Genomic DNA, 20,845 nt, shown 5'->3' with positions numbered 1-20,845 from the left:
ATCTATCGTCGATCCTACAGGGGTCACGAGAAAACGCCTCGTCACGATCCCCGTCCACTTCCTGGACGGTGGCTACTCGCGCTCTCTCTCTCTCTTCGAAGAATGGAATATTACGAAACCGATGGTGGAACGAAGAAATTTATTCCGCTGACTTCTGTCGGATGAGTTCTATAAATAGCCGCCTCTATAAATATCTTCCTAGTTTGAAAATAATACTACCATGTGCGCGAGATCTTGTATATCGTCACTCCGATCCGATTATCGTACAGTATCGTATGGATACAACAGTTCCACGTATGCAGTCTCTCGTATGCTTAGCAATCGAGCCATGGACAAATTTGGATCACCTTCAATTCTGGATACCTTCACGTTTTCCACGTTCGCTTCGTCCAAGTGGAAATTCCGAGAATATCGTCTCTGTTCGTCTATCAAAAATTCGAACCACGACGCTTGTCCATTGATCTTCTTCCGTTTTGAAATATGCAGCTGCATTTCTGAACGAGAAACGCGAGATATACTTGGAAACGTGCAGGAAAGTCTCGCTCGGTTAATGTAAAACGAATCAAAGCCTGGAACAATTATTGCTGGTTTTCATCCTACCAGGATAGTATGTTCAAGGCGAGCAACGTCGTTAAACTGAAAGAGCTCATCTCTCAACGCAAAGGTTAATGTAAAACGAATCGGGACTGGTATCGAGCAACCAGATTTTTTTCTCTCCCTCTGGCGAGTGTTTACGGGTCGCTTTACAAGTTTCGTTGCTTCGTATCGGGGTAATTGTGACACCATGGGTGACATCACCATGGGGAGCTTTATAAAAAACAGACGACACGCTCGTTATCACGCTTAGCTAGCATTTTAGGGAGATAGCGCCGTTTATCGCGAGCAACTTAAACACTTTCATCAATGACTGTACGACGTTGGCTTTGATGCATGTCTGCCCCGAACGTGTATCGTGAACTGTGGACTTATGCAAAAGTGGCACAGCCAATGGGGGATGGCACGTTTCTTCGAATGTGAGCGTGGAAACTTACGACTTGTTTCGTTTAAAAGCATGAGGCGCAAAAAATTCGGTACAAAAAATCCATTCCAAACATCAATTAAATGCAATCGAATACGACTACTCTTGAGTCTAATTAGGTATCTCGCTTACTGAACCGATTTACTGATCAGTTACTTCAACCAATTATTACTCCTTTTTATCGAACGATTTCGAATAAATTTTTCACCCAGCGTGTCAATTGTGAACTTGCTGTAAAGTTACTTTGAGTTATTTTATCGAATACACGAATTGAAAGAAGGAAACATCCCAAGCACCCCTGATCACCGCATCCTCGAGCAACCCCAATTCCAGTCAGACAGCCCGCTACTCGAGCCTAGACTCCCAACGACTAATTACCCTTCCCGATCCAATAATATCGCCTTTCTACTTCCTGGCATCCTATTTCTATCTTAACGTCTCCCATCGCTGCACCCCCGCGGGTTTCGTGCCACCCCAACGGCTCTAAATCAACAGCGGCGATTTCCGCGGCGCTTTGATCGGCCATCCGCGACGGATACTATAAACGACGTAGCAGGGAACGCGGGTGTACGTCGCGAAGGCAACGGACACGTGCTGCCGAGCCGCTCGTGCGTGCACAGGACGGCTGCAACGACGCAAGTGCAGCGACGCACGCGAAGGCAATTGTGCAAGCGGCCCGCTTGAATGATCGCGCGTCCCGACGCGCCGCTCTAACCGTGGCCCAACTCCTGCCTAAAAGTGGCGAGAGTTCCACGCTTCGCGGCTGACGCCGGACGCGATGCCAGAACCGAACGTGCCCGTTGCACGTGATCCGGTGCAATTACAGAATGAACGGGGGTATCGGCTTCACGACCGTGTCGCATGCTCGTCGCGTGCAAACATTAATTCAGAACGAGCCAACCTCCCTTACCCGCGGGCCTCCGATCATCCTCGACTTTTATCGGCCCGTTTTTATCGAGATAAAACGTCTCTGTCGCGCCGGCGATGCCTTCGTCTCGACCAGCGATATCGAACGATCGGTTAAAATTGTACCTTCCCGTGTGACACGTGACAGGGAGTTCTTGAGCTGACCCTGCTGCTAGCAAATGCTCGTTCGCCGAGCATTTCTACACTATTATATTTAATTTGGCATTCACTCGCGCGGACCGACCGGGTTCTAAATATATCGAACCTTTAACGCGCTAGCTGCCAAATGTGACATTGTAAATCGTATATTCCCGAGTGGTGTTATACGTGATATTGTTAGAAACGATATTGCACATTTTTCTATCCGACGATCGGAACGCAAAACATGTTGCACAATAAACGAGATAAACTTTCTTCCGCCGACAGCTTCGACGTTTGTTAAATTGTAAAAGGGTTAAAACGTTCGTTATCGCTGCACGCGTGGCGAGCCACGGTTTACTTTCGATAATTCGTGATACATTCGACTTGTACGTGTAAGCGTCGTCCGACGGGCACATTGACGTACTACCCATACACTCGTGGCACCACATGTGTGACGCCATTTAAACGGCGAACTGTTGACGAATAAATTAATATCGAGTGTGTACGTACACGCATCGTTTGCGAACGTGTTCGAGATCACGCGTCACACGTATGTGACGCAGTGCTCCTCAGGTAGAATCGATGCGTCACACGCGGTGTGTGACGATGATAGCAAACATGTTAAGTAGGTTATGTAAGTATGTATGTACATTTTCTTGCAACTCGACGAATTTCGTCTATAGAACTAATTGCGTTTCTATTCTATATTTATAACTTCGCATATTTCATATCGTGTCGTTTCGATATTTCGCAAAATAGGAGACGTGCACGTGTATGTAAACGAACGATATTAGAAGGGCAACGTGAACAGTTCAATCTTGCTGTGCGTCTGCTCTGATTCTATTTTCTGTCCCAAAAACTGGAGCCATCGCTACTCGTCATTGCTCTAAGATCTCACGGTACTGGATACTTGGTTACGCGAATCTACCATCGTCGATAAATTTGTTCCCGATTTTTCAGAACGCTCTCACTTTTGATTTCATGGTAGAACTTTTGAACCGTGTAATGCAGCCCTCCCATCTCTACCCAAAGAAAAGAAAAAGATCGGAAGAAGAAATACATGGCTAACAACGAACCATTTCGACGGAGAGACAAAGAACACGCTATAAATACGAACTTAAACGAGAACGGATCGAGGCTGTCGTCGTCTCTCGAGTTGTTTTCAAAGTTCAGTACAAGAGTCGTGTGAGATGTACGATGCGTTTCTTGGTAATGCACAGATCGTTAGATGCGGTCGACTAACGAATAAAATTGTTGAGGAACTGAACAACCTGTGCAGAGAGCCGTGGGCTACAGCTGAGCTTGGAACAGGAAACCGCGTAACGCTGATAAAAAATCGATAACGAATGTAATTTTGTGACTGTGTATATGATCGTATTGAATATGCAAATCGTTGGAAACGAAGCCTAACATAATTACTGGACATTTTTTATTCGATAGAAGATATTGTATCGCTTGATCTTTGATGTAGACCTAGTTCTTCTATTATTGGGTATGGAAATAAGTTTTTGTTTTTCCATAGATAGCATTAAAAATATCGCTTGCATCTTTTCTAACCTTTCGACACATGGATTAAAAAACTGTGTATGTGAGCTGTCAAACGCAGTGTAAAACTTTTGAGATATAAACAACAAGTATATATATCGTATCAAAAATGTCAGAATTTGTTCCAAAGAGGCAGTATTTGCTGGAAGTGCTTCTCCACTACTATCCTTTGAAGAAAAGTGTTGCAGTTACGTGCCGTTCGCTTGTGGATATTTCAGACACTTGAAGAATCGTTCGCAGCATTGGATGTTGATCGTTTCACCGTTGGAGGCACGAGTCGAAGAGAAGGGACATTGAAAACCACGTTTAGTCACGTGCGAAATGTTGCTTCAACGACGATAAAGAAAGGGTTTTTTGCATCGGATCATTATTGGCAACGAAAAATGACACTACGACAATCCTAGACGCAAACTTGGAAGCAAGGAATTCTAAATGAATCCACGATACTCGTGTCGTACGGTGAACCTTGCTCCGACACGGATCTGTAAAACGGAATCACTTCGCAACAGAAGTCGCAGAAACGAACAGACGAGACACGTAATCGTTCAGAAATGACGTAGAAAAAAATATTCGTGAAAATTATGCGAGGTGCTCGCGTACGTAACGGCATCCGCGTCCGCATTGTTTCGCGGATGCATTATATAGTAGAAACTCTGGTCGCGTCGAGGATGCGTTACAGCTGGCCGGCTCGCGAAATCGAATCGAGCGCCAAGCGACGCCGGCGGTGCCAGCGATCCGAATAATTGGTCAGCGACTTTAACAGGTGCATTCCACGGGGTGCGCGTACATCGCTTTCGATGGCGAGCGTTTTTTGGCACCGGCTGCTCGTGGATATAGTTAAAGGGTAACCTGAACCGTGGCTTGAATGAATAGCGGACGACGAGCCAGAAGTTAGCGTGCTAACGCAAATTCGTTGAAGCCTTGTCGAAGATCGAGAAGTAGAAGGGTGTGAATCGATATGTAACGGAATGGCTGAGAATTAGTCGGACGGGCGAGGAAGGTGGAAATCGTCGAATGGAACGGATATCGATCTTTATGGGACGGACTCGCTCGTTCGCGCCACACTGGCTCCGATTTCGCCCACTCGCGATGTCACAACGGTCGTTTTCGAGAAACGTGACCGCCATCGATCAGCTGTTGCATCACCAGCCGATTCGACAACACGGAAAACCTTTCTCCACGCTGGCCTAAATACCGGTTCCTCGCGGAGCGGATTTTATCACGGCCTTCCGGTCCTCGCCGTTACGTTCCCCCGTGGAATTTAACTCTGCGCCGACGCCACTTCTTTCGGGTGAAATATTTGCTTCGTACGGTTGGTTATTACGTAAAAAGAAATGCGATTGTAGAATTTGAAAGTCGTGCATGCACCGAATCGGTCACTACTGCATTGTAGTAAACGCGAACACTACAAACGCGAAGAAATGCAACGAACAAACGAAATGAATGTAATGGGTTCAATGTTTAATATTGCAAGAAATAAGAATAGTTAACAAGGATACTTTTTATAATAATCCTAGATAATTATCTTTACATATTTAAATACCATGTAAAAATGACTGCATTAATTAAACAACTCGTTAATGACACGCTCGTTAAGCATTATTCACGAATTTTGCATGAAGCATACAGTTTCGGTTAAATTTATGCCTGTCACGAGGTAAAAACGGCAGAAAGAACTTACCCTGGAAACTTTTTTCTTCGTGTAAACCTCGTCATCCTCCGAGGCTGTGGCGAAGTTCAAGTTCCCTTCGCAGTAACCAGCGCCTATCCCCATCCTATATATCTCGTCCTTGCAAGATCTAGCGTCCAGACTGCGAACAAAAAACGTACATCTGTCGCATAACTCCGGCTGCGTTTAATTGTTTGCTCTATTCTTAACATGTCTCGCGATGATTGCGCGCGAGTAAAATCGAACTCGAGCGCAGGTGAAACGATCTGAAAATGATCCTGAGAATTCCGTGGCGGCGGTCACGTAAATATCGTGAATTCCCGTCGCGATTGTGCGAGACGTATGGCCTTCCGACGAAAAGAAATTTCCCGCGACAGTTCCGTGAACAATAGTGGTAACAGCGAAAAGGATGTCGCGTACGAATAAATCTCCTCGCTTTCACATTTTCGTGCGAGCTTCGACTGAAACGTGCGTCTACCTAAAGGATCGCCTTCAAACATCCGCAAGATATCAACTCGGATCGTGTTAAAAATGTGTAGTAAAGAAACCTGATTAAGATTTGTAGAAACTAAAACGCTAAATCCTTTCAGTGATGTTGTAAATGCACGATCTATGACGAACGAGTCGTATACGGCTTGAAAGTTCTCTCTCTTGAGAAATTTCATCTCCGAGTACTTCATCGTCCACGTGGCATCTTGAAATTTAACGAAACAGGCATTCCAAAGAGTCGTAAACTTAGTTGAGACAAAAAATTTATTATCCGTTCCTGAAATCCTGCTTTCTTTTCCGCGACGAACTAATTACTACGTCCGTCGCTAAATCACGTCTAACTGGACCAAATTCGAAAGTTTTAAGCTATCGATTATTCCAACGAGAGGATCGTGATTCCCTAAAAGTGGAAAATATACGTGCGTTTTGCAATGACTGCATACAGTCAAAGGATCAAAGCGATCGGTCGTGTTCGTCAGCGCGAACGCGAAATAGAGGGGCGTCGAAACGAACACGCACCCTTACCAGTCGACGATGAGCACGTGTTCATCGATCGTCGCGGTGCCCGCGGAATTCCTCCGGGCGGAAACGAGCGTCCCGCACACGCAGCTCGCCTACACTCGCGAGCGCAGACTTTACGTAACGATTTGCAGAGGTACGCGCGACCGTTTCAGTCAATAACCCTCGCATACCACGTCCTCTGCCTAGTTATAGATTTTCCGCCACAAATAGACCGGACGGAAAAAGGAGGCACGAGCCTCCCCGCATTATTGATAACACCGCGGCAATGTCGTTCCGCGTAAAGGTTGCAGCTGACACCGGCTCCCATGCAGCTGACCGCCCCCTGTGACAGCCTAACGATTTTCCTTTACCAACGGCATAAATATTGAGGAGCAGCTTAAGGGTTCTCATGCAACTGGAATTAGTCGCGCAGGAGCACGAGTACTGCGAATCGTGACGAAACCTCGATGATTCGAAGCACGATCTGTTTCTGCTTCCATAGAATTAATGAGGAACATCGTGGAGATATCTCTAAGGATGTCTTGTTTTCTTATAGATGTTTCGAACCGATTTAACCATTATTTTCCCCGACATTCTCTGTGGATCACGTTTGATTATTCAAAGGGATAAGGCAACGTTCCACCTATAAAATCGTCTGTATCAACACGAGCTACGCGTAGCTATTTTTCTCTTCGTAACTATTCATAGAATACTCCGTACGAGCCTATTCATCAGCAATCTGCTTCGACGTCGCGGAAGAGCGACGGTTTATTGAATTTTAATTGAGAAATCGATGACTTGAATCAGGTTAGGTAAATTTTACGTCGATGCGCGGAACCATTACTTTCACTGGGAAACCTTTAATGGTTCTGATCACGCCTCATTTATCAGCCATCGACGAAGAGACGATCGCAGCGGTGTGGTCAGCTAAAAACGCGTCAGCTTCTGCTATTCCTCTGCTTGGTCGCGAATCTATCTTATGTATTATTTAGCAATTCGCGTAAATAATTAATTACACGGATACCTTGGTCGGTAGCAAATAATTCCATGGAATAATCCGTCCGCGGCGGCGGCAGCGGCCGCGACAGTGTTTTTCGAGCTGGCTGCGAAGGCATTACGTTCCCCCAAGTCAAACTTACGCCGTACCGAGAAGTTGAATACACAGATGTCTCCTCGAAGAGCTAATTACTATGTACACATAATTAAAGCTTTCCGTCGCGAGTGACTCAATCGTTTCACGGATGGAACGAAACTTGCTAAGCCACGGTAAACAAAACACCGTACGCTCGAAGGTAACTGTACGACACGTGTATCAAGCATTGCGCGCAATGCGCCCGTAATAACTCGCACGGTTCTATTTGTTCTTCTCAAAAGTGTGAATTTCTAGAAACGTTTGTCTCTGTGGCAAACTGTAAACCAGGAGCGAGATAAGAATTTGTTTGCCACGGTAAGTAAATGATTTATTTTTAGGACCAACAATCCAGTGGACGTTCGAACGAGTCTCTGAGTTTCTCGTTTCAATCAAGAACTGCCACCAGCACGTACAGGAGTAATTAGTGCATCGAGGGTAATTATATACCTGCGTAGGACTCGGAATGTGCGTCATGCATGGCGTTCCAGACAAAACAGTCCATATCTTCCTGTCTACGAAGCAATCGCACATCGAATTTCCTCTGTCGCGACACGTGCCGGAGTTCGTTTCAACTCCTCGGTTTAAATATTGCATCGATCGCGTAACAGGTATGACCAGTCAGGAACGCGAGGTTCTCGCGATCAAAGAAGTGTCCTTTTTCTAGTTTACTTCGCGCTAACCGTAGAAGAAGTTCACGTTGGATTCCGGATTTCAGGGTGATTCTACGACATAGCAATGCCAATGTCATGCGACCAGGACAACGAGTTCCATACGATTGAAACAAACATTTCCACGGTATACCAACATGTGGTAATAATATCAAGAAATATATCGCACGAGTGATGCAAGGAACATTTCCAGTACGCAATGGGAAGATCTTTGAAAAACAAGAAAAAAGTGGAATTCATTATCAACGCAGGACACCAACCGGATCTTCTCTTCTCGAATCAATGTTAAGCGACGCCATTGACGTAAAACTGCTATGTATATCGCTATCCTGACTACGTGACATAATTGAATTTCGCGTTACACAATTACATCCCGATCGATTGCGCAATCCGATTGATCGATCATTCTATTTGGCCCCAGACGGTCCTCCATCGCGGTGCAAAATTGTAGAAAAGGACGACGCGGTGCCATTGGCTCTGTGTCGCGAGTGTAATTGCGAACGAATTGCATAATCGCCGTTTAGTAACAAATTCCAACCACGCGATGGATCAGGAACGAACACGTCGCCTGCGAGCGACATTACGAACCGCGTGACACTGACTGCGCCGGACTTTGTTTTCTTACGACGAAGTTTAACGAGTCGTTTTACGAGGTGACTGTTCTTTCAAGGACCGTTATACAATTCGGATTGTTTGAAAATTTTCTCGGGTTTCGACAAACTTTAACTCTAACTTTACAGAGTATTCGGTTGTGATTTCGCGCGTTTACCTGTGGATGAGAAATGGCGTGCAGACTGTGTTAAATAATTTATGAAACGGTCATGTTATATATTTTATGCGAAACATATATGGAGTATAAAATTGATTAGTCAAAGATTGTAATATTCTAAAATAATAAGTATTTCATTTGTATCGTACATTTGGTGTACTCCATTTATTATGCAAATGACTGGTAATCTAGATAGATGGATTCATTGCGTTCTGAGATCTCGCATTAGAGAGATTTCATGGTTAGTCGCGTATCAATTAATTTGTCTAATGAAAGGAACGTTGGTATCAAATGATTATCGTACAACCACGCACCGCTGTCGATATAACGTGCGGCAACGCTCTGACCGCTAATGATATTACTTTCCCGCTTTGACATTCGCTGTCAATTTGCGGGCAATTCAATTAACCGGCTGCCGTATCGAAATGTCGCGAGAAATGCTGATATATTTCAACCGTACACTCGGGTAAGATAGGATCAAGTACAAATTTGAATTTTTGGCCAAGCGATTAAGAATACTCGCGAGTGTATTTAAAATTTAGCAGAACCTTTGCGAACGGTGTTTCGAATTTGCATCACGTAGTGTTTAAAACGAATAAAAGGTTGGATACCTAATCAATATTATCGCTCGGGAAGGTATAATATTTTTAAATTCCTGATTCTCAAAAATGTTTACTATCTCGACATAAAATATTCTCTTTTATATACACTTGTTGTAATTATTTGAAACAGAATTGTGCTTCCCTAAGATTTGAAAAATATAAATAAAAATGTTAATCGATCTTTGTATCCCTGATGAGATATCTATATGCCACGTGTAACAAATAGACGAGGGAAAGTCTACAAAAAGTTGTATTGCTCAATGAAGCCACTAATTTTACTATGTTGTTGACATAATTATTTCAAACATTGTTGAAACGATACGTGTGATAAAAAATACAACAAGAAAACGGTGATCTATTCTCTTCTGGTACGAACGTACCGGACTGAACCAAGCAAGGGGAATCGGACGGTTCATGATCAGACACGCTGCTACCAGCCCGACGTACATGCGCATGCCTTACGCCTCCTTTAAATGCCTCGTGCGTACGCTGTTTTACACCATTCTTTCGATACAAACTACTCAAAACGTTTGAAACTTTACTAGCATACATACTTAACGCCAGAACTGGTACCGTAAAAGAAGCACCTCGTTTTAACCTTTCTGAATAAATGCGAGAATTTTATTGCAAGCATTTCAATTAAACCAGAAATACTAATTGAAAAGATAATAAGAACACGTTCCTCGTGTAGCAGAAATATGCAAATAAAAAGGTTGCCCCGTTTTCGAAAATCGTTGCTCACGTTTTTTCAGAAAAAAAAAGAGAGAAAAACAACAACAAGGCAACGTCCTTGGTTTCATCGACAAGCAAGCGGTTCGTTACACGATATTTTTCTCCTCACGCTTCGCTGTAAATGATGTAACAGCCAAGTAAATTATCTGAAACAATTTTCTGCATCGCTTCTTGCACGAGCATAATCACGTTGAACAGGTTATAAGCGAGAACCTCGTGTACCTGCACGTGGTTGACATTTTCCGGCATGTGACTCGCGTTCCCTCCTCCTTCTTCTTCTTCTTCTTTATTTCATGCACCGTTTGCACGCCGATGACGATGCACACCTGTGCATCCATAGCTGTAGACACGCGTCACGTTCCAGCCAGCGGACGCTCGTCAATAAACGCGGATATAAAAGCGGCTGTATAACAGTACACGGTGACACTTCGCACCGTTCATTTTTCATTTCTATAACACTTTACGAGCTCTACGATCACGACTAGAGTCCTCGCAACCCGCGAGAACTGTTACAATGTTGTGTCGAACGCGCGTTCCTATCTAACGTGCGTTAGAAGGCTCGAGAAGCTTTTCAATTCGAAAGCCTGGACGATACGACTTGATAAGATGAGAAACTGAATCGTAGCAACTGAACTTATACGGAATATTCCGCGGTAATTCAGTTTCCACGCGTACGAAAGGTTAGTTTCGTCAGAATGGTATAATTGACATTATTAATGGCATCCGCCGCGCAAGTAACATTTCCAAACTGAATCAGTGCCAATGCAGTTGTCCAAAGAAAAACTCGATTGGCATACGCATATATAAAAACCGGTTTATATTCAACTCGAGAGCTGTTTCAATTTATCCGCAGGATCGCTAGAAATGAAGGAAATCGCATTGCGCCCGATGGAAATATCTTAAGCGGTTTCTTTCTTTAAATAAGGGTTCGCATCGGTAATCTAATCTTATCTGGAGCAGGAGAAAAGTTAATATTTATAAAAATGTTTAAGCGATCCTAATCTCTCTTGTTAATCCATCGCGAATTTCGCGTCTGGTCGTTCGGAACTGACACAGTTCACGTATCGCGTGCTCGCGCGGTAATCAGCTTAGATTAAAAGCCGCGACAATTGCAAAACGTACGTATCAGTGGAATCCCCGCTATCTAAACCGCGTGCATAGCCGTATCACACGTGCAACGTTACTTTTTCCTTTTGCCGTCCGGCAAATTACGCAAACGGCTCGTCTCGTGCATCCGCGAGAACAGAGGATGGGACAGAGATACGTGATTTCGTAACGAGAGTTCGAGTTACTCCATTAATAGCGGCTGCAATTACACGGTTCCGCCCATCGGCGCAAGAATATCCGCGAACGCCGCTCGTGGTGCGGCAAACTGCTCCACCAGTGACGTAACTGGATCGTGCACGCGAAACGCTTTTGATCGTCCTGATCTCCCGGGTAATCGGATCGAGCGAAAATGGAAAGTCCAAAAAAAGGAAACCTTCCTTGTTAGCCAGTGTTTTGCGCGCACGAGAAAATCTTTCAAGGATAATCCAAGTGGAGCGTGCAGATTACGAATAAGTATTAAAGCGTCAGATACTATAAGCTAGCTTTAGTATTCCACGTGGCGCATGAAAATTCGGTAAAAGTAAAACAGGGTTGAAGAACCAATGGTATTTATAAGAATATCAATCGCGCACAAGGTTAAAATCGTAAAAGGACGATAAAAACGAGCAGAGTCGGCTGCATAACATCAAAGTACGTATAACGAGTACCGATCGTTTCATAATCAAAGTTATTGCAAGATATTTGAGGGGACGTACGGGCCGTGAATAAACATCGATTATTTAATAAATCGGGCGATATTTGTAAAACGTAACCGATGGCAGAATATCGGAGTAAACTCTTCCGCGTTCGTTTCAATTTATATCCTCGTAATAACGGGGTTACGGTCCGAAGGCACGCTGATGCGGACGTTCGTAAATAACCGTCAAAATCACGCATGGCCTTAATTACAATCTGGACTTTAATTGGCTTGGAATCCGGGCACGAAAGTGTACCCGCGATCCACGACGTCCTTCATCGACCTTACTACCCACCACCTTGCCTCGCTGCCCGTGCGTGTTGTTACTTTCACATATGGTTGCACCTACTGCCCGTTGGCTTGCCTCGTACACGTGCGTCACCCACCCAGTCAGAAAGACGACCTGCTTACTGCCTTTATATGTCGATCCTTCGTCGACTGAGCTTTCCAATTTATATCGTTACTCATTTCGTGACGTTCATTCGAACATTTGAAAACTCGAAAATTAAAAAATTCGAGAATTTGATGATTTTAAAATATGGATATTCGCCGAGAATTTTCCCTTCTCTCTCGTATCCTATAAAAAATGCTTACTCTTTTTACCTTGCTAACGTTATTAATAGTTAATGTCACTTTCCTGAGATACTGTTTTGTAATTCTGTATTATTTATATTTAACGTCTATTGTTTACAAAGAAAGTAGCCAAGAATAATAATGCTAATCAAGTCCTCAAACAGTGACAGCAAGCATCTAAATCTTTCTCTGAACTTTAGCATTTCGAATTACAAAATACCTATCGCACTCGGGGTGCAAATAAATCTCATGAATCTGGCAAACTTTGCCACAAGAGCTAAATAAACGCCACGGTACATTTTCAACAAACTCAACGACGAAAACGATGAACATAATAAGCTACGACCGAACTTCAAACTTGAAGCGCGAGGAGGGTAACGCGCGGCTTATCTCGTGTCATCCACCGCTGCGATGGAATAAAATTCACTTTGCTATCAAAAAATGTGGTGCCGTGATGGGACAAAAAATTGTACCCTGACATCTGTAATCGCACCACGAATTCTTATCGCGCGAAAGTTACGCGAAATTGCATAACCTGACGATTCGTGCAATTTCACAACGTTTTGAAAGAAAGCTGTTCAATAAGAAACGGTAATTCAACTTGAGAGTTTAACGTGCGGTTTGCACGTTCCAAAGATTTATACGATATTCTTGGACCAAAGCCACAAGAAACTACAAACCGTTACTGCTACTGTTTACAATCTTACGCGCATATGTCTATTCCATTATAGCCGATATTTGAAATCATTAAAGCGACAATCATTGGAAATTACTCAACGGCCTGCCACGTCCTTTCCGCTAATCGAAACGCAGTCATCATCACCATTCACTTTCACGTTATATCACGCTACGCGTCGATTCACGCACGTGCGTAATGCGGGCACGTAACGCGTCCATACCCACGTAGAAACAACAAATAAATCTGCGGCCTTTTCACAGGCTTATTGACACCGCAACGAAAATATTTTTTGATAGTTTGCCATTCACCTCAGCGTTTGTAATGAACGAATCGATGAAAAACTTGCAAATGAAACATTATCTTATCCTAAAACGTTATCTCAACATACGCTACTAAATCAAGAAAAATTCGCATGCTCATCGCCAACAACATTACCAATTTCAAAAGTTACAAAGGAACCGTTCATGATAACATTTGGAAGCTAGTATTCTCATACACGGCACGTTCCGACACGTGTTCCTCGGACTAAAGTCTAAAAAAAAAAAGAGCAGCTTATTTTCTCGCTTCACGAAAGCATGCGACAAACTGGAGATTACAACGATCGCGATTTCCAGCGAGTCGCTCGACCGTCCAGCGAACACGCCAGCCATCTATCCGACAGCATTTCCCCTAGCGTGTAATGAATCATCGAAAACGGGAAATAATCGATTAGAAGGAACGGGGCGGGCGGTTTCGCGGGAGCAGAGCGTTCCATACGGTCCGTGTCAGCGTACGTGTTCCTATAACCGGCGTGGATGGCCGACAGCGTTGACCGGACGGCACGTGAATAGCAATGAACATTTGGTGCACGCGGGCACGTCGTGGCAATGTGCGTGTATGCTCGTTACGTAGGGTCAGCCAGGGTGGAGAGCCAAACACGGCCTCTCCGGGGGCACGGGGCGATATTATAACAGCGAGGACGGACGCGACGATAGGGCCTTTAAACGCTAGGCCTCCTTATCGGCCACGTGTGGACCGCATAATCCGATCGATCGCGCGTGTTACGTGCCCGGTACCTGGACGAGCCGTCGCGCGACGTAAGTAGAAAGTCACGATGCATAAATGTACACGGCAGCGGTCGCATGCACGCGCACGTGTACGTAACGGGTGGTCGAAAAAGAAATATCTACGTGACGCTCCGGCCGCTGATGCAACCGAGTCGCGGTGGCTCGGTTCGCCTCGGTTTCTAACTTGCGACTCACGCCTGGCACACGTACTCGCCTGCATACGCACGTAACGCGCGGCTCGACCCTCTTTCTCATCCGTGTTTCTCTTCTTTCGCCGCTTCTACACACGCCCTTACCAGTCCCGTCTGCCTCGGCTCTCTTCCGATGGATCGCTTTTCTTTTTATTGCGTTCGAACGCGATTGCGTAATCTGGCGTCACGGGGGGCGTCGCGGTTACCAGGAAAAAAAAGAATGAGCAACACTTCCCTTCGACGGACGTGCACGCTTGTACCTTATCTCTGATGCAAGTTTATCCTCGAGTAATTCTTGGCCAGGGAGTGATTCTCGGTACGCTAGCGGCCGAATGAGACGTGTTTCAAGTTATAAGCGACTGTGACGTGGGCTACTGCAATTAGTCAACTATTTTTCTGGAATCAAAGATCGTGGTCGATACTTGCAGAGGAGGAAATTTGTTTGGATGCTTTACTGGTTCTGACGGAGAAATGTCCAATTATGCTGAACGGAAAAAAAATGCAGCAACGACGAGATCGATTACAGCTTAATATGCAAATGCGAGCACGTTATTAATAATGCAGGCATTTCTGCTACACGAACGTTGACGTCCGCAGGAACGTTGACGCGTCAGAAGGAAAGTACGATCGAGACTTCCTGCGGTGGATCAACCGTTGAAGCGTGCAGAGCGACACGTGGACGACAGCTAACCGAGTCGACGATAGAAAAATGATCGTATCGAAATATCTTTCGATCTGTGCACTTTTTTTTAAGGCATCAGCATACTTTGAAAACGTGTGCCGTAGCCTTGTTACAGTTAACCTATTAGTTCAACTACTCTTCGAACCGAGGCATTACTATACATATATATTTTCCAGAATATTTCCATGACGAATTAACGCGTCATTCATGCCTTTCGTGTGACCAGAAAGTTGAATCGTGATTCAACGTCTCAAGATTAACTCTACTTCTCCAAGCTACCTTCGTGTCGCGATGAAAATAAATCAGGGACGAGAGAGACGGGAAAAAGCCAGAACGCGATAATCGGATTTCCCGATACGGGCGTAAAATGTCTCATAAACATTACGAAAGCGTGTACATTTTTTTACTTTTTCCTTAACTCGAATATCGAAGAATCGCACGATTCGCAGAAACTCTTGAAAGTAAAGCACTCGGGCATTGTTCGCGGTATCGCGTCAATATCGTCGATTAACCTCGCGTACCACCTTCACGCACGTGCCAAGCATGCAGTAATTCGAGTGAATTGCGTAAAGTTCGCGTCGAAAGTCCTCGCGAAATTGCACAGCCACTCGAAAGGTCAAGGATGCGACGTGTGAAATGCACGTGCATATGTAACACCCTCGGTTATAATTAAAATAGCGAAACACTCGAGAGGGGTGCCTCGCGCGGAAATAGAATTCCACCGCGGTGGAAAACGCGGAAACAGTTTGGCCAATTTTTGCGCGAGCTTGTCTTTCACTCGAAGCCTACGAATCTACACTGTGGCACGAATTTCGTCAAGTATTTCCTAAAGAAATATACTGCAATGCTGTGTCAATAACGCGTGGAAAAAATCAATTGCTCGAAAAGTACTGCGCACATTCGATGTAATAGAAGCACAAACGAAAGAAAAAAATATACGAAGACATCGCATCGTCGAGTACTATGCTTCAATTTCTCAAGTATTTCAAGCAAACAACTGCGTAACGTCACGCATACATATATATGCGAGGGGTACAGGAAATTGCGTGGATTTTTCTAAAAGCGATCTGCCAGAAGAGTGCATCGTTTACGGAGCACTCTGTATAAAAATGTTGTCTAGGATGTGGCGTATGACCAGTTACACACTGGCATTGTTTTGCACGCGCCGTATTTGTATATACCTGGTCGCCCGCGTAAAAATACTAACCTACATCGAGTCGAGCTGAAAGCGCGTGTCATGCAACGTGACTCCTGGCTGGTTGTTTCGTGCTAGCAATCGCGCCGCAGTTTGTTCCCCGTCTTCCGATCGGGTTCTCCTTCGATCATTTCTGTCCAAGCGTCCTCGCGGATGGAAAAGAATCGACAGCCACCAAAATGTCTGTCCAGTGACGTAATTTACTACTTAACGCTCTCGTGATCGACGGATGACGCATTACGTCTTCGCGTTTCTGTCGTGTACAAGCCGACGAAACTCGTTGACTTAGCACTCTACCTCCTTTTCGTTCCCGTGAAAGCTAGAGGTTAAGTAACGCTGCGTATATTTCCCCATCCAGGAGGTAGAATTGAATTTTTCCTTATAAAGTCAAAGCTTGCTAAAGTTATATATGCATTTCGAAATGAGCGCGAGCTCGCGGTATTGATTAGTAATTGTTTTTCGTCAAATAAAATAGTATTCCATTGACGTAACGACGTATCTTTCTGTTATTTCCAGCTGTCGTTACACGTGGCTTCTAATAGACTTCTAATCACAGGAAATAGAGATTAAGACTAAAGACGCTCGACGCGCGCTGACGTAATGACCAAACGAAAGATCAAAGTTGAAACGAAATATTGTTCCATGAATATTTAGCACAACCGATGTAATTACGCATCGAATTTCTGAATCGAGTGTTCATGTACTGCCTGACCGTTCAAAGTTATTTTTCTATTAATCTTCTCGCCTTCCAATATCAGGGAGAACAATCGTAACCGACGATAGACTATTATCTACCCCCGCCGTATCCCAAGATCAATAAGGGTTTCGCGTTGACGATGATATCGCAGGTCGAAATAAGGCGAACCATAAAATTCCTGAGAACGATTCTACGCCTCGTACGCCCACTTATCGTCGCATGTATCGATTTCCTTTCCGCCACCCACACTTTTGCCAACCAGCACCCGATACGGAAATCTAAAGCAGCGACCGTTCTGGTGGGGTCCGATTGCTCCGTGTATCGCGACGCTACTTGGTGAATCGCGATGACACAGGTAGCGTCGAGTAGCGAAATCAGGCATTGATCAGAAGCCGGAGGCTTGAACGGACTGTGAGAAATGGCTCGGTCCACGCGGTGCCACGGTTGCAGAGAGCGGCTCGTTATCCCGCGAGCAACGGCCACGGAATACATTTCATAATCCTACAAATAGTTTCACCGGCGCGTGTTAAATCCGTTCGTGGCGACCCCGATTTCTCAGGGTGAACCTTGACTCGCACCGCGACCGCGGTTCAAAAGCGAGAACGTGAGACATTCGGAGGAAATATGCGTCCACGGATGACGTTCGTGAAACCTTTGATGCGCGAAACTGTTCATTCATCGAGGAGAGCGAGCGATGCGAATACGAGCTCTTAATCGCCGCCAAGCTTGACCAACGTCAACGTAAAATAATTCGACGGATCGCGTAACAGTTATAATTGGCACGATGAACGGAAATCGAATATCGGCCGAGCGGCGGAAGCTAACATGGAGCGTTCAACAAAGCAGCCTGTATAATCTCTCCACGCTCAACAATGTTACAACAATTCGAAGTTTTTCACAATGAATCATCTCCCCCGCCGCTAATCAAATCGTTGTACTATTTTCCACGCCCACCAACACGTGCACGCGCATTCATCAGTCGGAGTGGCCCCTCTCCGTGTTCCGTAGCTCGTACACGAACGCGTGCACGGTGTGCATGGACGTAGGTACGTACGTACGTACACGCACGGTCGATCAGCGTGAAACAGCCAAGGTAACTCTCACTTTTTCTCGCGCGACACTAAACGTCCCTCGGGCACGTCGTCGGAATTATGCCGACCACGGCCGGACGATTGCCAATAAAAAGGGATTAACGACGAGTCGTTAGTGGAACGGAATTTTAGCAACGGGGGAGAGAGCGAATATCGTGCGGTGAGACTTGCTATGCCGCTCGTTCAAACCTTATCGCGACACTTACCGTTTTATCGTCGAAATTTTCCGCCCGTTCTTCTCCGTCGTTCGGACGGCATTATCTTCGCCGTTGGGAACGCGCGTGCACGTCCGAACGGGCATAAGAAAACAAATACGTGCCAGGTAAAGTAAGCTGGGTTTCGTTAACCCGTTAATTGCGAAAGGCGAGCGAGTAATTACGACAATTAACGCAATGTTTTCGTAAACACGCAACAGCAAGGTTAAAACTGCACTTTTGCAGCACGACGATGCACAGTAACGTGCACAGAACCGTTGTACACTTGGACCCTTCGCCGCGCAGTATTCATGCAATGTGTAAATTAGTGATCGATTGATAGCTAATATCGGTATTTCCGCTTCTTACCGTATCGACGGATTACAAATTTCAATTGTTCGTTTGGAAACGTATGAGCTAGAGGTATATTGAAAGCAAACACGTGATACGGAACATTTATCAATAATTTTGTAACGGTGGTACGTCGTATTGGAAACAGAATTACGGATATTTCCGCGCGGCAGCGCCTGTATGTAGGTTGGGAGGACGAGTGTCGCAGTAGAAACAGACACCCGTGCTCAGACACCGCTTCGCGCAACTCCGAGCTCGTGATTTGTTTGACAGACACCTCGTGGCGTTCGCCGCGCAAATAAAGGATGAACGTTAACAGAATAACGATGCGACGAGACGCAAAAGCGGATTCATGAATGGAAAATTTTTAATGCACCGAAACAGCCCGGTCGTAAAGCAACAAATTCGCGTCGCTGACGAAACGACGTGTACTTAGCCCGCCGTTGCGCCAAAGGAAAAATACACGCTCGATGTTTGTATGCGCTGCCTGTTGATAATTATATTAAACAAACACGAATGTAAATATGCGCGCGGCAAGAAAATAAAGGAGACTACACCGAGACATCTCCATCGCTCTGATTATTGTTCTTTCGTCTTAATCACGCTGCTTTTGCTCTAGTCGAACCTCTCGATCGTTGTTGAGACAACGATTTACAGAGGTATCGCTTGCTTGGTATACGCAAATTCTCGTCAAACACAAGGTAACAGCGGCCTGGTGCAATCTCCGGTGCTCGAAACGAGCGCCCGGGACTGCAGATTGGTCAACCGGACCTGAGAATGGTAAACATCGGTCAATCGACGCTCGCGAGCAAGTGCTCGTTTCGCACGCTTGCATACTGGCCGCAGCTCGAAGGACGCGATGAAAAGTGACGGACAACGATCCGAGATTGAATTTCGCTGACGTCGACCGTTCCCAATTCCGTCGCGCATTCCGCGCGGCTATCCCAAGGAGAAGAAACGTCGAGAACGAAAGGAGATCGATACGCCGTCCCGGCGTGACACGATCAGGATGAACGAGGTAAGTATGTATGCCAGAGCCTTCGTTTCGATCCGCGATAACCACCAGAACGCGAACAGGGGAGATATCTGTGTCAAGACGGTGGTGAAACAGAGGCACGCGATCGAGCCTACGTTTTACGCATAACTGAAAGAAGGAGAGGTAGACGAGGGGGGGAGGGCAGGTTAATTGCATTCAATGCAACGCGGCGGTCATTGTCGGTCTGGTTGACGCCGCTGCCTCGCGTAACTATAATTTATCATCGATCGACGCAATTCCGTTCTCCGTTGCATCGACCTCTATGCGCGTAGCTACCTATTGTTCGAGGATGCAGGTGTTTTGCGGTTTCTTTATCATCGCATTCCGTGGAACTCGCGTCAATAGCTCGGCTACAGTTTCGCGAAAATTTCGCTTGCACCATGTGATCTTTTGATCTTCTTCGAACGGATGGAGGTAGATTAAAAGATTGGTGGAAAATCGCGCGCGCGCGCGGGGGCATACATTCCTAGGATAAATATAGAACAGCCTGCAGACATCTTAACGATCCAATCGATATTATCGGCTTGCGTTTGCGAATTACAGTGCGCCAGAGAGGCAACAAGCGCCTACGTGACCGAAAGAGGAGAGACCGTAGCCGTGCATCCGGCGAACGGTTCGCGCGAACTCCGGAAAACAAGAAGCGAACGATCTTCCCTCGCCATTCGGTGGCTTCGGGAATGTTAGCCACCGGTAGCGGGTCAGTCACCAGAGAAACTGTGAACGAATCGAATGCTAGATTCCGAGCATTTTCTTCGAACACGACGGAACGTTGATTAACCGTAATGGACACCTGAACTTCCAACAGGCGAAAACAATTCAGCCTTGGTATATTTCTAATGACCCGTCATTTTTACGACTAGCAAATCTTACGCCAGCCATTGTTCTGTAGTTTCTAATGAATGCAATTTGTGAATAAAGTTTTAGTGCCAACATCAGAAATTATGGTCGAAAAATTTCGACACGGTTTCACTGTCCGTTTTTCGCTATATATTGCGTTGAACGAGCCACGAAGAACAATCGTGTTCTCAAATTAATACTTGGTAAATATGTGACACACGCCAAATAGAGCAAAATATGCTTAGTAATACGGGTTAACTAGAAAAAAATTAACGTTATCAGATACTCGAAGAAATCTAATTTACTTTTACTTATCGT

General features: G+C 45.3%; 1 protein-coding gene across 3 annotated transcripts in view; it reads right to left on the bottom strand.

The window, feature by feature from the left end:
- Cwo (transcription factor cwo) overlaps nt 1-20,845 on the bottom strand; it is a 377,930-nt gene that overhangs the window by 12,688 nt on the left and 344,397 nt on the right. Inside the window, exons 1-2 of one of the 3 annotated variants that reach the window (XM_076898232.1) lie at nt 10,395-10,525; nt 5,292-5,421 (exon numbers count right to left, since the gene is read on the bottom strand). The exons of 1 other annotated variant lie outside the window; for it this stretch is intronic. In XM_076898232.1, the coding sequence (XP_076754347.1) occupies nt 5,292-5,421; nt 10,395-10,510 (246 nt within the window). In that variant the 5' untranslated portion in view covers nt 10,511-10,525. Of the gene's footprint in view, nt 1-5,291; nt 5,422-10,394; nt 10,526-20,845 lie in introns of those variants that run through there. One more of the 3 variants, XM_076898233.1, reaches the window with a different exon arrangement.

The sequence above is a fragment of the Xylocopa sonorina genome, chromosome 7 (genome assembly GCF_050948175.1).
Source record: "Xylocopa sonorina isolate GNS202 chromosome 7, iyXylSono1_principal, whole genome shotgun sequence".
NCBI classification, from domain to species: domain Eukaryota; kingdom Metazoa; phylum Arthropoda; class Insecta; order Hymenoptera; family Apidae; genus Xylocopa; species Xylocopa sonorina.
This window is presented reverse-complemented; position numbering and strand designations above follow the sequence as displayed.